General features: G+C 48.5%; 2 protein-coding genes across 2 annotated transcripts in view; both read right to left on the reverse strand.

Annotated features, from left to right (window-relative positions):
- Positions 1-155: 155 nt before the first annotated feature.
- Positions 156-11,941, reverse strand: TRIM45 (tripartite motif containing 45). The gene is given in 5 exon segments (XM_054084537.1): positions 156-1,248; positions 3,149-3,278; positions 3,839-4,594; positions 4,597-4,982; positions 11,798-11,941. Coding segments are annotated over 2 exon segments (738 nt in total). The 5' UTR covers positions 4,970-4,982; positions 11,798-11,941; the 3' UTR covers positions 156-1,248; positions 3,149-3,278; positions 3,839-4,229.
- Positions 11,879-14,617, reverse strand: part of SPICE1 (spindle and centriole associated protein 1) — a 39,625-nt gene continuing 36,886 nt past the window's right edge. Inside the window, exons 18-19 of the mRNA XM_054062889.1 lie at positions 12,122-12,388; positions 11,879-12,012 (exon numbers count right to left, since the gene is read on the reverse strand). The gene's annotated coding sequence lies outside the window, so the exon portion shown is untranslated. The remainder of the gene's footprint in view (positions 12,013-12,121; positions 12,389-14,617) is intronic.

Below are 14,617 nucleotides of genomic sequence, written 5' to 3' on the forward strand. Positions count from 1 at the left end.
ACAGCCTTGGTACCCACCTGCAAGAGAAGAGGCAATCAAAAGGGAGGTCCCAGTATGTCAGAGGCTTTCAGAGAGGGCTTCAGCTCCAGGACTTCTCTAAGATGGGGAGTTAGGTGCTTCTGAGAGCATGGCTTATTCAAGGCCAAAATTTCCTTAAAGAAAGGAGAGCAACAAAGGGGAACCTCCCTATTTCGGTTACTCAGGAAAGCTGAAGATTTCTGTCCCCTGGCCTGTTGAGTAACGGCAGACACAGACCTGCAAAGCCCTGTGCCAACTGCTCAATGGCTATGGCCAGAGCTTGATACAGAACAAGCACAGAAAAAGAGGCTCATTCTATATTAAATTATGCAAAATACAGAATGTCACATGCAGGTCAAGGGCAGGGAAGCTGGTGGGGATTAAACAAATAAGCAAGTTGAACTCTCATCCTAAATGAGAAGTCTTTTCCACAGGACAGCTTTAAGTACTGTACGATACAGCCTGGAAGCTCCCAACCTGCCAGCACTGGAACAGGAACAGTATAGACACAGTGTGCTACTTAGCATCACTGGGAAGGGCTGAATGACAGAGCTGCTCTACTCCATCTCCTGCAGAGTTGACTCAGTTCTCTGTCCATTGGGTGTGCTGCATTTCTCACTGCTGCAGTCTTCTACAAGAAGATTTGTACACACAGGTTATCACAGGCCCGGTGCATGTACAATGCAGGAGTTGGGCTGGAGTATCCACTCACACCTATTTACACTAGGGAGAACCAAATCCAAGAAACCTTCCTGCTGCCAGCAGCATGGGAAAGCTGAGCATTCACCAGGCATGGTTCCCCCACAGGCACAGTGAGCAGCTTTCTGCCCTCCGCTTGAGCAGAATGTGCAGCAGTGAAACATGCCTTGGTGCTCACGGAACTTGGTTTTCACAATCAGAGTGAACGGAGAGCCCTGAAGAGGACAAGCAAGCAGAGAGGCTACTACAGTGGATGCTATCAGATGTTGTATCTGTGATCCTGTCAGTCACAGATCACTATGCCCAGTTTTAAACTGCTAAGTGGCAGAGGCAATCCTTAGAAAGACTTGAAGAAAATACTTAGAAAAGAAAAGCAGGTAAAGAAGCAGCAGTGCAAAAGAAACAAGAAAGGCTACCTGTACATGCTGCCCTTTCACATAGACACAGCAAGCATACAAGCCTGGCTCTTCAGGGCTGTAGGAAATTTGGTAGGTCCCGTCATTGTTATCACACACTTTTGGCTTGACTGCACTAGGAACAAAGAGAAGGACAAGACATCAGTGACTGGCAGAAAATTGTTTGACGTGCGAACCACTGTTTGGCCTAGATTTGTGGTCGGTTCCTTATCCTCAGCCTTGTACAGCAGCTGTGGGCCTCAAGTGAGCTTAACAGGGTGCATAAGCAGTGCTCAGGCATCAAGTAGCTTTCACATATGCCTGCTGCTGGGAGCTGCAATAACCATACAGAGGAAGTCACACAAAGCTAGCTGCGCTGCAAGGATTTGTAGCAACCCCGAGCACTGAAAAACCAGAAGATAACAGACAGTGCACTTGCAGGTCAGATTATCCCATCAGATAAGAGCCCTCAGAAATGGGGTAAATTCACAGCTTCAGAGAGCAGTTACCTCCACAAGGGCCCGCAAACAAGACAGGACATAAAATGGGGCACATTTGAATCACTTCAACCGCTGTCCCAACTGCATTGACCTCAACTCTTCTCTTCAATGCTATGAGGAGTTCTAGGTCCCTGCTGGTGAAGGGACCAAAGTGAAGCTTGCTGGGTTTCACAAGGAACCCTGGTGGGCAGAGTGCCAGGGAGAAACCATCAGCTAGTTAGTAAAGGGACTGATTGCCTGCTTCACAGAAAGATGGAGAGAGCTTTCCACAGACATATATCACATAGCTCTGCATAGAAGAAAGTACTCTTCCTAACCCCTACTAATTAGTCTCTTGTGTCTCAAGACATGGCAGTTTATAATCTTCCAGATTTGCAGGCTGTATTCCCCATCCCCCACCATTTCACATCAATACAGCTGCCTACACATAATTTCCTGCCAAGAACTGTGTGGTGATACTTCACGGTCTCCTGAAGCTGCCAAGCCTCAACCCAAAGCCAGACGGATTTAGCAACTACATACCAACAAGAAAAAGAATTTGAGTTAATGCAGCCACAGCGACCTCTACTCCACCAAGCAAAATCCACAAAGTCCTCATGTGCAAACCTTCCTATGTTGTGTAAGGAAGGTAGGTACACTGGAACAATAATCTTGAACAATGATGCTCAATTGATAAGCATCTGTGCAGCCAGCACTGCTTCTGTATGCGTTACCAACACTTACAGCAAGGAGTCTTAGCATCCTGTCCCTTTTTTCATCAGGTTATCCTACCAACAGCCTTCCTGGAACAAGTTATGCTAGCATCTTCCTCCAGCTACTTTGTATGTATTACAAAACAGAACAGATGTTTTTCCTTAAGAATCAACCCTCAACTGGTGCTGCATTTGTGCCTCGCTGCTTTATAGTAACAAGTACGGCCTAGAAAAATACAAAATAATTTTTTCTGGTTGGTCATTTTCATTGTGGAATCAGTTAGGAGCTCAAGTGCAGTCTTCCCCGCTTTTGCTAGAAAATCTCCAAATATGTTAAAGTGTTCAGCAGTTGCAACTACAGAAAGCATGATAAAGTCTTGACACAGATTCTTTCTCCAGAGCATGAACTAGACACTTCTACTGACTGTCAGAGGCTTCTGGGCTTGGTGGACTGTCTATCTGACTTGAGACAGTCATTCTGGGCTTTCATTAAGTATTAACGAAAGCAGGAGTCCTGGGTACCTACTGGTGAGGATGAGAAGGAGCAACAGCTCACTCTGACAATGTCTAACCCCTGCTGAGAGGTGAATCTTTTGAGAATTCCCATATCACTCAAAGACTCAATACAAACCTGACCCAGCACTCTCAAGCTCCACACAGCCAAATACAACCAGTAGGAAGCACTGCTATAGTGGTGGGAAGAAGAGTTGTGCCTTTTCCCCTACAGATTCTGACCTGCACGCTGAAGCATGTCCTCCCACCTGCCCAGTAAAGGAGGGAGCCAGGGTAAGGGAGGCAGAGAGGCAAATCCAGCGACCGAGGAGTTCTCAGGTGAAACACCTACCAGTCCCTCTTGTCTTTGTGGATGATGGTGACCCGTACAGCCTCTCCTCCTTGTACCATCCGCTCACCCACGGTGTCATTGCAGAGCAGGGTAAAAACAGTCAATGGGTTCTGACAGGCACTGCGGAGATCTGCAAGGCAGAGAAACAGGACCAGAAAGGATTAACACCAGCCAAAACTTGATAGTGTCCCCCTGTTTTGTAGAGTTGCAGTCCCATCAAAGCACAGCCAGGAGTTTGCTGCTGGGGTGTACAGCTCCTTCCACTCCTAGGGAAAAGTAAATGTATGACCTACAGGTGCTGAGAGATATTGGACAGGCTTAGCCCGGACATCTGTATGGACCAGGGTGGTCTTCCTGCCTGCCCCTCTGAGCCCAGCTGGCATCTTTCCAGAAGGTCTCAAGGTGCGCCATGCAACCAGAAGGGAGAAGGAACAGCCCCATTAAGCAGTGTGGAGCCCAGAGACCTCAGTACTTACATTTCGGCATGGAACGGATCAAATGACCCCTGGGTCTGTCTCATCTGTCCTGTGCAAGCCATAGTTGACCAGAGGTGGCTGCACTCTGAGGGCTGGTCTGAACACTATCTGTTTACTGACCTTATTCCAAATCCTTAATAAGCAAACAGCTAAGAAACCACTCATGCTAGTTATTTCCATGGCAATCTCAGCAGAAGTCGCAAAGGGAACTTACTCAGCCAAAGCTGGAATTTGTCTGGACCTGTGCTGCAGAGCAGCTGGGGCCACCTGGTGAGCATCACATCCTGCCACTGCAGGTGCCATCCCCTGAGTAAACTGTGGTCTTTGGCCTACAGGTTGTTCTCCTCACACCTCAGCCTGTGCTGAGGTCAGTGATGTTGCAGAAGGCAGCTCCAGTACATTGTCACATCTGGCTGGGGAGAGCTCTTGGTCTCCTTGTCCAGCACGCATCCCATAAGCCCCCAGCAAGAAATACAACCTCTGGCAGAGCTCTGCCTCTGTCCTTTGGGACTGCGTGGAGAGCAGGGAGCCATCAGTGCCACAAGCTGCACCCCATGTGGGTACAGAGAACGGAGAGGTGACTTCAGGAAGCAGTGAGCTCCCATTCAGCTGTTGTAGAGCACCGCTTTACCTTCCCCGTGCAGGGTACATCTGGATGGATTTAACACTTTATTGAGAATGGCTCCAAAAACTTCATAGCCACAACACTGCCCTGCCCTCTTCTTGGGACAGAACTGGATCCCATCATCCACGCAGGAGTGAGTGTTATAAGCAATGCTGTTCAGCTTTGCCAGCCGGCTTGCCACTTCTCCTTTGGTGATGAGGATCTCCAGGTCCGAGCCACTAGTCAGCAAGCGTTCTGTGAACTCCACAGCTGTCCTCATGTCCAGCAGCAGCTGCTGCAGCCGGGCCTTCTGCAAGTGCAGCAGGTTTGCCTTCTGCACCTTCAAATCCTCCAGCTGCTTCAGTCCCGGTGCTCTTCAATTGCTTTCACATATCCACTGGCAAACAGACAGATCTCTGTAGCCACAGCCCCTGCGCGGCTGTGGATGGCGCTGCCCATGTCATCAATCTGGCTCAGCACATCCTTTAGGGTATCCATGTGCTCCTGGGTGTTTTTCAGCATCTCCCGCAGGGCATCCCCATGCCTGTGGATGACATTGCCAGTGAAGTCATACGGGTGCTGCTGGTGCCTGTATGTGATGCAGTTCTGGCACACAAGCTGGTCACACTGCTCACAGAACAGCCGTAGCTCCTCTGTGGGATGGGAAGGGCAGAGGAGAGGTTTCCCAGCTTGGTTGCAATCCTTGGTGTTCTCCAGCTCTGCCACTGCACGAGAGGCCATCTTCTTCTGTCTCCTAGAAGGAAGCAACCAAACATTACTTCGCACACGTTGGATTCAAAATGTAAACATCCGAGATCCCTTGTGAATGCCAGTCTGCACAGACTGCAAGTCACAGAGTGTGTCACACCCTCCTGTCACCACTTTGCATGAAGGGACTTGTAGTCTCCCGAGGACAAGGCTCCATACAAAAGACTTATTAGAGGCTGCTCTCAGGCTCCTTGCATGTTGTCAGCACTATTTTCAGACTTAAGAATCATGTGCCCCACCATGGCCACGCACAGACCTGGGTGTGGGCTGTCAGACTGCTACTACCACAGCAGCCCCGTCATCGAGTTTGACAGAAGTGGGGTAGCTGCAGCCATGCCCCAGAGCCCACTGTGATAAAGGCAGCAGGAGGGCGGTGAGCCCTGCACATTGAGAGATGACAAGAGGTGTCTCAAAACAGTACTGCTCACTGACAGTCACTTCTGGAGAGGAAGAGGAGGGGCCAGGCTCCTCAGCCATCAGCCCAATGATTTTCACTAGCTTCAAATCTGCTGAAGCAAATGAACTCTAATATCCCTTAGAGGAAAATCTCGTTCAGGCCACTAGCAGAAGATAGTCTATGATAAAACATTTACTATTCCGAAAGTCAAACTCCTTTTGCTCCTGGCCGCCAGGTTTGGTCCTGCTCAGACAAGACCAAGAATTGCACACAAAAAACCTGTCAGGACCCAGCCATCCACCACATCACAGCGCAGCACTAAAAAATTTAAATTTTATGCTATTTTGGACACTGGGAGCTAGTTATTGAGCAGGATGTAAAAGCCTGCTCTTCTTCCTTGTCTCCTGCACTAATGACTTTTGGCAGCTGCAATGGGAGCTCCAAGCCATAGGCAAAGAAATACTCTGAGCATACTCTGAGGACCAAGCTCTGTAGAGTAGCTCTGACAACACAAAGCAACCTTATCACAGAGCAGAACGTGGCCCTTTCACCACTCCTTTTGCTTCCCACTAATATCCCTTTCTTCTAGCACAGTTTCAAAGCCTTCTAGCATTATTTGCATAACACCCTTCAAATTCACGCTTCCCCGACTTCAACCTAAGACCTTTCTCACTTATTTCAAGGATCCCTGGAAATCTTCCTGACACACCAGCAAATAATTTCAGAATGGTTTTCCTTGGCCCTTGTTCTGCTCTGCTATCAACTAGGTCAGGTGCCTGTCTGCAGATCCTAGTGTGGTGAAAACATTGTTCCAGTAAATTAGGTAGGAAGCAGATCATTGGGACACATTTTCTACCGCTTCATACCTTCTGCAGTTATTTTCTGTCAGTGCAGAAGGCTGCTGTTCCAAGTCTTGGTTTACCACCCTTCAGCAGCTTGCACAGGGTATGAGGCATTAGCTAATCAGAATGGTATGCTGAACATGACAGAGTAGGAAGGTAACTAAGAAACTAAGCCATTTTACCACAGGCAGCAGTATCTGCAGGGGCACAGCGCAGCAAGGAATACGCCTCTGTTCTTTCCAATGAAAAAATTGCCAACCAAGTGGAAAGCAACAGCAAATGTGGAGACAACAGGCTTGAGCTGATAAGCCCAGGCTAAGGGGTTTCCCTGGCTAGTGCCACTGGGTGCTTTTCTGACCCTGCGTGTCCCTTTCTTGCTTCAGAAGGACTTCCTATTGCTTTCCTTCCATAGTGCTGCCTGTCCTCTGCCCTCCTCACAGGGCACCACAGCCACCTCCTCTTCAACTCCTATCTCTGTTGCAGTCACCTCTTCCTGCCTTACTGACACGACCCTCTCCAAAGTTCACAGCACTCTTCTGCTGTCACTTCTTCAGTTTTGCCGTACTGCAACAGAACAAAACCCTGCAACATCAGGCACATTGTGAAGCAATAGTGTTCCTGCTGTAGGCTCCCACCCTCACAGAAAAGGTGAAAATGCACACAAGATACATGGACACAAGAGTTAACAGGCCAACAGACGGGTCAGTCATCAAGAAGCAGTAACCACAGTGGGCAGGCTAGTGTCAGGAAAAGACAGGATGAGGGGAGGATGGCTTTAAATTGGAAGGAGGAAGATCTGGATTAGACATTAGGAAGAAATTCTTCACAATGAAGGCGGTGAGGCACTGGCACAGATTGCCCAGGGAAGTTGTGGATGCCCCATCCCTGGAGGTGTGCAACGCCAGGTTGGATGAGGCTTTGACCAGCCTGATCTAGTGGGAGATGTCCCGGCCCATGACAGGGATGGGAACTGGATGATCTTTAAAGTCCCTTCCAGCCCAAACCATTCTATGGTTCCATGGTTCTATGAAGATTATCTAGTACAACCATCAGCCCAACACCACTGTGCCTACAAAACCATGTCCTGAAGTGCCACATCTAAATGCTTTCTGAACACCTCCAGGGATAGAGGCTCCATCCCTCTCCTGGGCATTCTGTTCCAATGTTTCACCACTCTTTCAGTAAAGAAATGTTTCCTAACATCCAATCTGAGCCTTCCCTGGTGCAACTTGAAGCCATTTCCTCTCATCCTACCACTTATCTCCCTTCACTTCACCTAAGGATACCTCTGCACATACACACAGTAAATGTTCCAGGAGGTGGAGAGAGGCACACCACCAGCAGCTTAACTTCCCTGCTTTCCCTTGGAAGATTTGTCTTCTCCAAAGTGGGACAGGACAACACACAAAGCTTGCATCCCACCGGTGTTCTGCCCACACTCACGCCTGTTGGAGGACTGTCAGTCTCCCAGCTCACTGGTGCTAAATTGGGACGCAAACCATCAAGCGGACACTGCAATGGCCAACGGGCAGCCTAATTTTGTATTCAGTGGCCTCATCTGACTGACCTACTGCTAGCGGCTTGCTGCCTGAGTACAGAGCATCCCCAGAGAGGATAAAAACCTGCTTGAGCATTAAGAAACTGGGATACACGTTGGTTTCCTGCTTTGGCTGGCTCTGCTTGGGTCCTTGCCTGCTGCCCTCACCCACATGCTGCCTGCCTGAGTACAGATCATCCCTGTGGAGGATCAAAACCTGCTAAAGAGTGAATAAAGTGGAAGATGTGGGTTTCCAGCTTTGGCTGGCTCTGTCTGCTGCCCTCACCCACATGCTTGCTGCCCAAGAACAGAGCATCCCCAGGAAGGATGAAAGCCTCCTAGAGTGTGAACAAACTGGAAGACACATGGATTTCCTGCTCTGACCAGCTCTGTGTGGGTCCCTGCCTGCTGCACTCATCCACACACTAGTTGCCCCAGTACAGCGAATCCCCAGGAAGGATAAAAGCCTCACAGAGAGTGAAGAAACTGGAAGACGTGGGTTTCCCACTTTGGCTGGCTCAGCGTGCTGCCCTCACCTGCACACTTGCTGCCTAAGTACACAGCACCCCCAGGGAGGATAAAAGCCTCTCAGAGAGTGAAAAACCAGAAAGAAAAATGGGTTTCCCACTTTGGCCACCTCTGTGTGGGTCCCCCAAACTTGCTGCCCCCCAGCAGCTGGACTGGCCAGTGCCTGGGCAATGGGGCCCATCCCCATGTCCCAGTGACCAGGCAGTGGGTCCCATCCCCATATCCTGGTATCCTGGCCATGGGTGCCATCTCCATGTCCCAGTGCCTGGGCAGTGGGTCCAGTCCTCTTGTCCTGGTGTCCCAGCAGTGGGTCCTGTTCCCCGTATCCCGGTGTCACGGCAATGGGTCCCGTCCCCTTGTCTCCATCTGCCAGCAATAGACCCCATCCCCATGTCCCAGTGTCCCAGCAGTGGATCCTGTCCCCGTGTCCCGGTGTCCCAGCAGTGGGTCCCGTCCCGGTGTCCCAGCAGTGGGTCCCATCCCCGTGTCCCGTTGTCCAGTAGTGAGTCCCATCCCCATGTCCCGGTGCCCGGTAAGGGTTCCACTCCCTATGTTCCCGGTGTCCCGGCAGTGGGTCCCATCCCGTGTCCTGGTGCTCGGTGTCCCCGTTCACCGGTGCCGCCGCAGGCTCAGCGCTGCCCCCGCCGCCTCCTCCGTCCCCGCCAGCCCGGGGCGAGCCGGGCGCCCCTCGGGGCAGGGGCGGCTACGGGCTCCTCCCTCCGGGGCCCCCTCGTGTTCCCGCCTTAGCGCTCAAGAGCCTCTCTTCGCTGCCTGCCGCATTCCCAGCCGCTGGCTTTTCCCAGGGGGACGGTGTGGGTCAGCTGGACGCCCTTCACCACAATGGGTAGCTTTTCGTGCTCCCGGTTCTTCCAGCTCAAAGCTTCACCTCCACACCGGGTCTTTCACAGGATTGATATACGAAGTGGTTACTATTACAAAAAGTAGAATATTTTTGATTTAAGCTAAAGCAGAGTTAAGTTCCATCTAAGTAATTGTGTTTTTCGAAGGTCAGACAGAATGTCCCTCTGAGAGCGTGTTTTCTTTCAAGCAGTGTTTCTCCAGACACCGCTCATCCTCTGGAGCTGATAACGCCTTGTGCTCAGTGTGGTCTGTGCTGAACAGGTGTCTCTTCCTCTGCAATCCCCTCTGTCTGCAGCCTTTCCCTGGCTCAAACGCAAGGTCAGGCAGAGCTGGCTCCAGAGCTCCAAATCAGCAAGAGATTTGGCTGCTGTGAAGTTTCATAACATTAACATTAGTCCTTGGAAAGCAATAGAACATGCATAAGATTTCTGGGAAAGTTTATCCATAAGCATGTCAGTGGGAAATTTGTTCTGTCCCAGCTCCTGTCTGGCTGCACACAATGGATGGAGATTGCTCCTCACGTTGCCCAGCCCTGATAAATTCCAAATGAGTCTTATGGAGTTTATTGCTGGTGGTTTTGGTATCAGAATCCTAGAATCATAGAATGGTTTGGGTTGGAAGGGGCCAGGGCTGAAGAGGATGTGCAAAGTCCATGAGTACGTTTTGAAACAGTAAAGTCCAAATGAGAGGATTTCCCTCTGAAATGAGAGTATTTCCCACTGAAACCTTTAGCTATTCAGAATTGCCAAGTCCCTGAAGAAGGCAATCTGGCACTGTTGATTCATGTCCAGCACAGCATGCCGTCACGTGCAGAGAGGGGAAGGCTACTGCAAAAAAATAAGCTCTAATTTAAGGATCACAGGATGGCCTGGGTTGGGAGTGACCTTGAAGCCCATCCATTTCCAACCCCGCTGCCATGGGCAGCGACACCTCCCACCAGACCAGGCTGCCCATGCCCCCATCCAACCTGGCCTTGAACACCTCCAGGCATGGGGCATCCAGGACTTCCTTGGGCAACCTGTGCCAGTGCCTCACCACCCTCCTGGTGAAGAATTTCTTCCTAATGTCTAATCTAAATCTTCCCCCTTCCTATTTATAGCCATTCTCCTTGTCCTGTGACTCCACACCCTTGTGAAAATCCCTCTCCAGCTTTTCTATAGCCCCTTCAGGTACTGGAAGGCTGCCTATAAGGTGTCCTTAGAGCCTTCTCTTTCCAGGCCGAACAACCCCAACTGTCTCAGTCTGTCCTCATGAGGGAGGTGCTCCAGCCTCTGATCATCTTCATAGCCTCCTCTGGACCCATTCCAACAGTTCCATATCCTTCTTATGTTGAGGATTCCTGGACACAATACTCCAGGTAGGATCTCATGAGAGCTGAGTAGAGGGCAGAATCACCTCCCTTGCCCTGCTGGCCACACATCTTTCCATGCAGCCCAGGGCCAGAAGGCTAGGACAGATAAAATGGCCATGATCGTAGGCAATCTAATGGAGAAGCTGGTACAAAATTCAGTCATTAAGAGCCGAATGCCGCACATTGTATGGGTATCATTAGTGCTGGCCAACAGTGTTTTATAGAAAAGAGTTTTCTTAAAAAAAAAAAAAGCTGATTTCAGTCTTCAGGTAGTTTACAGAACAGACTGATAAAAGCAATCACGTAGATAACATCAAAGGACAAGGAGCTTCATGTAGGATTTCAATGACATTCTGATTTCAAAGCCTGCTTTCTACGCTGTTGATAATTCTCAGGTGAGGCAAATCAACGCAGTCACCAGCCAGTCTCTGTGGGTGATCCCAGGGAAGCCTGGCTGAGTCTCACTATTTCAATGCAAGTTGCACTGATATTGCCCCCTGGCTGTGCAGCAAGTTCACCGGTGACGAGAGGGAAAAACGATGAATGCCTGAAGACAACAAGCAGACCAGTACAGTTACAGCCTGGGCGGAGAATGGGTGGAGAGCAGCCCTGAAGAGAAGGACTTGAGGGTGCCAGTGGGTGAAAACCTCAACATGAGCCAGCAATGTCCATGGCAGGGGGCGGAACTGGATGATCTTTAAGGCCCCTTCCAACCCAAACCATTCTAAGATTTTCTGAACGCTCTTGGAGATGTCTTGTTTTGAGTTCCGTAAGCTGTATTAAACATCAACAAGGAAGATCTTCAGTCAGGAATTTTTTTTGGACTGCTGAGGGCAAATTACCTAAATCTACTGATCCATAAATACATTAATCCATGATGGATGTAAACACCTCCCTGATTCATAGTAGCTTGACAAAGATATATTATCTTCTTTGTGCAATACACAAACATTTATGTTTCTTTTATGTTGTAAAATCAAGGTTTTAGATCACAATCAAGTGTTTACAACCTTTAAGCTGATCAACAAAAAAAGATGTTCTAGCAGCCTGGTTTGGATTAACTATGAGCGAGTGAAGTGGTTGCTGTGGAGGTTAGAGATGATAAAAGTTGCAGTAGTTATGAGACAAGATGATTTGATAACAATACTACACATTGTGGCAGGGAGGAAAGACTCGTTCTTTTAATCATGCTGATGGAAGGAATAGCAAATGACACTGTAAGCGTGGGTGTGGGAAGAAAACAGAAGAATCACAGCATTGCCCTTGTGCAGAAAAGGCAAGCTACCTAGAGACCAGCGGTGTCTTCTTGCTGCAGATGGATGGTGAAATAAGCCGTGGCTGGCAATGGCTGGCAATTGCAGAGGAAAGCTGAGGTTCCACCCCAGCTGATTTGATCTGATCGTTTGGCCTGAGGCTGATCAGGTTGGAGCACAGGACAGATCATTACCAGCAATGTATCCATGAGTCAATCAGCACGCAGCAGTGGCAACCTCTGTACGACTAGAGAAAGTCACAGTGAAATGGGCTGGAGAGAATGGTCACAGAGAGCCCCGTGGGACTCAGAGAGAGAAAAGGGAAGCAGAAATGCAAAAAAAAAAAAAATGCTTACCCAGTGGCCTGTGGAACAGGCATTACATTAGTATGAACTTGTGCTTCAGTTTCAATTACTCTCTCCACAATATTGCTCTCTTGGCTATTGCCAGTCAGTGAGGGAAGCCCCATGCCACCAAGTCCATAATTGTGGAAAGCAAGTCGATGGACACGTATGCTGGTGCTCTGTGATTATCTTCAAGAAACATATTGGGCTGCAAAGCACTGCAAGATTTGGAGTAGGAGACCCTCTCCCATCCCGGATTACTCAGAGTTTGCTTTGTAACTGGACAAAACATAAGGACGGAAAAAAAAGAACATGTTAACTGATGGGCAATAAAGGAGCATAGTTACAAAACAATGAAACAATGAAACTGTGTCATTAAAATTACAGTAAGCAATAATGTTTTCTTTTGCCGCATTTCATGAGAGTTAATGGATTGCTAGTCAGCCTTATTTGACCCAAGATTTACTTGAAATGAGGTTCTCTTCAAACTCATTTTCCTGCTCCTATTGTTAAAAATGTCTATCAGAGCCTCTCAGAGTAGTTGCTCTGGGTTACTTGTTTTTTCTCTGCTGCACATTCCCTGCCAGCTCCTTCGTCTCCTTCCTGTTTATTCGCTTCTCATTTCCTACCATTAAACATGGGATCATCACACAGAGGCATGGATGATTTGATGGTTTCCTTCCTCCTTCCCTTCAAGGGCTCTTGAGTGATATTTCTATTATATTTGCTAATTAGCTGGAGAGAGCTTCATGCTACATTCCTGTTTATGTTTTTATTGGTAAAACTTTTTGTATAATATCCTGAAAAAGTTTTTAAAGCTTAATTTCCTTCCTAGATTCTGTTTGAGTAGTGTGGATATAAACCATTCATTATGTTTGGAGTGGGATGCCTCATCCTTCCCTGTCCCTACCTGTTAATTTTAGGGAGCTGTTTCTGGATATCCTGCCATAAGAAACAAACTGAAGAGGTGGTGAGGCCAAAGTCATTAGCAAGCAGGACAGCGAGGAGCAGACTTGTAACCTCTGGGCTTGCAGAAATGTCCAAGATGATTGATGATAAAAAAAAAAAAACAAACTCTGAAAGTTGCTCAGAAATAAATTATTAGAGATCCTGTTGACAGAAAACAGAGAAGTTGCCAAAGCGCCATGGCTTGGGTTAACAGCAGCCAGAAGAAGGTGGAAAATGGCTTCTTTTGGAAGTTTAAAATGAAAAGAGAAGTGGGACAGACAGTTGGCTGGTTTCCAATTGCAAGTCCACTTTTACTGGGGATTTGGCAGCCCGAGGATCTACCGTGTTTCAGAGACTTCTCTAACCGTGGCAGAGCTGATCTTCCGGGATTACTTGATGCATCATTATCTGTTTCCGTCAAACTGTTTCGCGTTGTCTGTTCCCCAGCCACCCAGCTAACAACTCTGCCCCTTTATATCAGCTTCATCTGGAAAATCCAACAAAGGATTTACAAAACATCTCCCAGCCTAGGCAGAATCTCTTCCTCATTCAGCTAAACAAGTGTTTAAAATTATGTGGCATTTGACTGACGGGAGGAGCATTCCTGTACTGTTCTTTTGGTTTCTGGTCCAAGGTTGTATTATTATCAATCTGTTTATCGAGGCACAGGGTCTGATGTCTTCTCAAGCCCACACTTCCTGCATCCAGCCTGGTGTGCGAGGAGTCTCCAAGCATGAGCAATTATACTTATTCACTTGAGGCCAGCCAGAGCATGGGCATTTCCCACATGCCAGGATCCTGGGTTGCCCATGATGCCACCCCAGAAGGACACCATGTCCAGCCTTCATCAGCCACGTGGTACAGTTGGAAGGAGAGGTGGGATGGAAGGGTGGCAAGCTCAGACAGAACAAGTAATGTATGAAGTTGCCTCTCTCTCCTTGTGCCTGTGGTCATCCAAGCCTGCCCTCAGCTCAATGTGTGAAGCAAGTTTAGATCGGGTAACAGGCTCAAGGCTGGGTATAAAGTTTAATGTAGGCGTCATTAATGCGTTCTCTGCAAATGAGACTCTCCCCCAGCTCTAGATTTTGTATGTATGGTGTCTCAGACACAGTTTTTGTGTGTGCTTACTTATAAAGAAAATGCCTTCAGTTGGGTTCAAATGTCCCTATCTCAACCCAGATTTCTAGGCTGTTTGTATCTCCCTTGACTCTTGCAGCAGCTGAGATACAGGCACTGCCCGATAACTTGTGGGACCTCACAACTATTGCTTTTTCTTTCTTCTCTATCAGATCTAGAATTCTCTATCTATCTAGAATAATAGAATCATAGAATCACCAGGTTGGAAAAGACCTCTAGGATCATTGAGTCCAATCATTCCCATCTGCCACTAAACCATCTCCCTGAGCACCTCATCCACCTGTCTTTTAATTGCCCTCAGGGACAGTGACTCAACCCCTTCCCTGGGAAGCCTCTGCCAGTGCCCAATGACCCTTTCTGTGAAAAATTTTTTTCTGGCATCCAGTCTGAACCTCCCCTGGTGCAGCTTGAGGCCGTTCCCCC

This window comes from Cuculus canorus, chromosome 1 (assembly GCF_017976375.1).
Source record: "Cuculus canorus isolate bCucCan1 chromosome 1, bCucCan1.pri, whole genome shotgun sequence".
Classification (NCBI taxonomy): Eukaryota; Metazoa; Chordata; class Aves; order Cuculiformes; family Cuculidae; genus Cuculus; species Cuculus canorus.